This window comes from Alligator sinensis, unplaced genomic scaffold, assembly GCF_000455745.1.
Source record: "Alligator sinensis unplaced genomic scaffold, ASM45574v1 scaffold1094_1, whole genome shotgun sequence".
Taxonomy (NCBI): Eukaryota; Metazoa; Chordata; order Crocodylia; family Alligatoridae; genus Alligator; species Alligator sinensis.
The window spans coordinates 849,250-853,297 of NW_005842562.1; the positions used below are offsets into that span (position 1 = coordinate 849,250).

At 43.2% G+C, this 4,048-nt stretch overlaps 1 protein-coding gene across 4 annotated transcripts in view; it reads left to right on the top strand.

Annotated features, from left to right (window-relative positions):
- The window catches only part of RGS12 (regulator of G protein signaling 12), a 159,250-nt gene that overhangs the window by 106,331 nt on the left and 48,871 nt on the right, over positions 1 to 4,048 (top strand). For all 4 annotated transcript variants that reach the window (XM_025214059.1, XM_025214060.1, XM_025214061.1 and 1 more), the window contains one exon: positions 2,205 to 2,384. In XM_025214059.1, the coding sequence (XP_025069844.1) occupies positions 2,205 to 2,384 (180 nt within the window). The remainder of the gene's footprint in view (positions 1 to 2,204; positions 2,385 to 4,048) is intronic.

Sequence of the window (4,048 nt, forward strand, 5' to 3'; positions counted from 1 at the left end):
TGTGCTAATTGTCCCCCCACTCATGACTGGAAACAGATGTTCTTATCATGAGTCCTGGGATCCTCTATATGCAGATGAGGTGCTGTGCAACCTGGTCCAGCTGCATCTCATGGAGGGTGAGGGCCACACTAATCATCGGGGATCCAAGTTTTCTGCTTCCCATGGAAAAACAGAGAAAACCACGGATTTCCCTGTTTTATCAGAGAGAAAACTAATTTTACCTTTTAGCAGAGATCCCTGTAGATTTCCCCCTTTTGCAAAGAGCTCTGCAGGCTAGAAGAGTTTCAGCCTGCAAGAGCTGTTTGCAAAAGGGGCATGAAACCCTCAGCCCTGCCCAGAGGGAGAGGGGGAAGTGCAGGGCCTGAGGCTCTGTCAGCCACAGCTCAGCTTGGCTTGGCTCAAGCTGACTCTTTGCTCCTGGAGCCTATGTGGTAAGTGGGTCTTGCAGGGGGCTGGTGCCACCCTCTGGCAGGGCTGGGGGGTTGTGGGTCATGGCTGGGGGTACCAGCAGGTTTGGAGGAGGGGGTGGGATCTGACTTCACCCCTGGCCAAGCCTGCAACAGGGAGCAGCAATGGGGGAGCTGGCTCATGTTCTTTCTGCTGCAGCAGCTCTGCTGCCTTCTGTTGGGGGCAGGGATCTATGGACCCGGGTCCCTGGCCCCATAGCCCTGGCAGCTGGGGGCCTCCTCCGGCACAGCTGGGGGGCAGGGGCTGTGAGTGGGGGGCAAGGGGCACAAGCAGGGTGGGGTAGCTGGAGTGGAGAAAGAAGGGCACCAGCAGCATGGGGGGCTTTTGGTGGGAAGGAGGGGCACCAGCAAATGGAGGGCTTGGGGGGAAGGAGGGGCACCAGTAGGGTGGGGGGGCTTGGGGAGGGGAAGGAGGGGCACCAGCAGGGCAGGGAGGGGGCTGTGTGGGGGCCTTTAATTTTAATAATGGATTTGGGGGGTTTTATCAGAGAACTTGCGAATTTTTTTTTTTTTTATCGGGGAAAGCTAGGATCCTTGCTAATCATATGCATGGGGCTGAGAGAGGGGGTGAGAGAGGGATTCTAGGTAAAATGTCTGGGGCCCTGTTTGATATTTGCCAGGGCATTTAAGGCTGGTTAAAAAACAGGACACATTGGAAATGGGAAAGAAAGAGAACTCCCTGCTGTAGGAGTGAAAAGGAAGTAAAAATGTATTCAGTGTAGTGGCTCACTATGACTTGAAAAAAGAGTCAGCAATGGGGGGGACTAAGCACAACGGGCAGTACTATATGTCTTATTCAGATGGGTTACACTATCCTATCATTGTGGTAGGTTCCTATCAGCATATTTGGCCAATGTGTGCTTTGTTTTATAGTCTGCCAGCTACATTTAGTCAACTTGATAGTTGGTTTCCATTACTGAGCACGTGCTGCTTTTGTCAACAATATAATTATAGACAGTGTATTTGGTGAGATTTCCTTGTTTCTGAATGTAATGCAAGGGGTGTTTTTCCCCATGTTGTCTGGGGGGAAAAACATTGTCTTCTGGTCGAGTAAATATGGTATATATTTTATTTAATTCCATCTGGCATATACGTTCACTCTTTCAAGGAAAGACTGCTTGGTATAGCAGGGAGGACTTTTTGTTGTGCTTGTGGTTAAGACTTTTCCCCAGCTGCAAAGTCTATATTTTTATTTATTGACTGATTCCCTGTTATCACAGCAGTTACCAAAAATGCTTGTCCATAGTTTGCAACATTTAGGCAGGATGTAGAAGCATTATTCTTCTATGAGTTCAACAACAATTAATTTATAAGGCTTACCCTGTATTTTTTATATTGAGTATACTCTTCAAGCATATCTTTATAACTGCTTGTGCTCTGCCTTTCAGTAATTTCACCAACTGTACCCGAGGTCAGCAAATGATTGCATTTACATTATGGTTAGGAATAAGTCTCTTACTCCCACTGCCTCAACTGTTTTATTCTGTTCCCTTCCAACTTTTAAGAAATATGTTCCTTTTTTTTTCTTTTTATAAGGTGATTTTGTTCTGATTTTACTTGGCACTTGTATAATAATAAAACCTTATTCCTAAAGAAAAGTGCCAAGCCATGTTTACTTCAAAATTCCATTGACTTCAATGCCACCCCTGTCAGTCGTCAGGTTAGTATTATGAGTGGTGCTTGCAAATTTTAGGATTTAATATTGTATAGCCATTAACCACTGCATTGTAATTTTAGATTTTTAACCTGATGAAGTTTGACAGCTATACTCGCTTTCTGAAATCCCCACTCTATCAAGAATGCATTCTGGCTGAAGTAGAAGGTCGCCCTCTTCCTGATCCACAGCGTGTTCCCAGCAGCCCTACTTCTAAACATAGTTTCAGCTCAGAGCGGTCCAATATCTCCACACCAAAAAAGGTTGCCTTTTGATTAAATTCTGGGTATTCTGAAAACTAACTTCTTTGTTATTTATGGCTGAACACTTTTCAGTGTATAGAATCCAATAAAAATGCTTGCACTTACTAATGCTGACAAAATAATCTAACTGCGGAATTGTAATTTACCTCAGAACACTGTTTTTATTTTTAATCCATACATTCTTCATCAGATTTATAACATAAGCTAGTAAGAGAAAATGAGAACCAGGTTCTCAGCTAATGCGTAATATATTTTCATTCCATGAATATTAGGAAATTAAGATATAAACCTTTCACACCTCTAAGTAATCAATTAATTCAGTTACAGTTAATAATAAAAGTTAGCATTATCTAAAAGGGGTGCTCAGAGGATGTAGGTGAATCAGTCATTGCCCTTGTAGACAAATGTCTACATCTCAAAAAATACCACCACCAGTGGCTCAAAATATCATCCTGGTACATCTACTAGAAAGGTCAGTTATTGTATAAGGATAGAAAATAAATTATTTTCTTATTCTTGGAATCTATTCTTGTAATACGGTGGTGTCAGACTTCTTCCAGGATAATTATTTAAGAAGAAAATAGGATATGTGAGTAACATCCTCTACTTTTAAAAACTAAAATCATTATATTACAATTGTTGCAAAAGGTAGGAAGTAGGGACTGTTGTGCAGCTGCTGCCCCTCCTCTGCTGCAGATGATTGGAAACCCTATGATTGGCCTTGTGGTGAAATGGGGGAGGAGGGAAAGGAAAGGAGAAAATCATTTTGGCAAATTTTTCTTGCTTACCTGTGGAAACCGTAGAGAAAACAGGGCAGGATGGACTGACTCCATCTGAGCCTAAGGGAACAGATGGCAAAGAGCTGCTTTTTCTCTTTTCCATGACCCTGAAGAGCTGAAGCAGAAGAAAATCTTGGAAATAAGTTTTAGCTGCCTGATTCTTGTTCCCTGCACAAGTTAGTGTAGTCTAAGGGTTGGTTAAACTTGTGCTAGCTGACAGTGGTCTCCTTGTGCTTCCCATCCTTGTCATTCCTTCTGTTTCAATGTGTAGAAGCGACACCAGGTACACCAGCTCTGTTGCCTGCTTCAAATTCATTTACACAAGCAGACTCCTCAGATTGAGCTTTTTTGCTGCTGGTGTCCAGTACTATTTTTCCATTTCTGTTGACTATAGCCTGCAAAATGAAGAGGCTGAACATTGTTGTCACACAGTAAGATTTGAGCCCCTCATAGAAAGTGGTATTTTTGCAACATTTTTCCATGGAAAGAGAGAGGGCTTGAATAAACCTGACATCGTCCACAATAAATAATAATTCACATATTTTACCTTTATGAAATAAGGAAAAAAAATTCTATATGCAAAGCAAGTATAACTGGTAGGCTGTATGTCATCTGTGGAAATAGATTCATAGATGTTAGGGTCAGAAGGGACTTCAACAGATCATCGAGTCCGACCTCCTGCATAGGCAGGAAAGAGTGCTGGGTCTAGATGACCCCAGCTAGATGAATATCCAACCTCCCCTTGAAGACCCCCAGGGTAGGGGAGAGCACCACCTCCCTTGGGAGCCCATTCCAGACCTTGGCTACTCTAACTGTGAAGAAGTTCTTCCTAATGTCTAGTCTAAATCTGCTCTCTGCTAGCTTGTGGCCATTATTTCTTGTAAC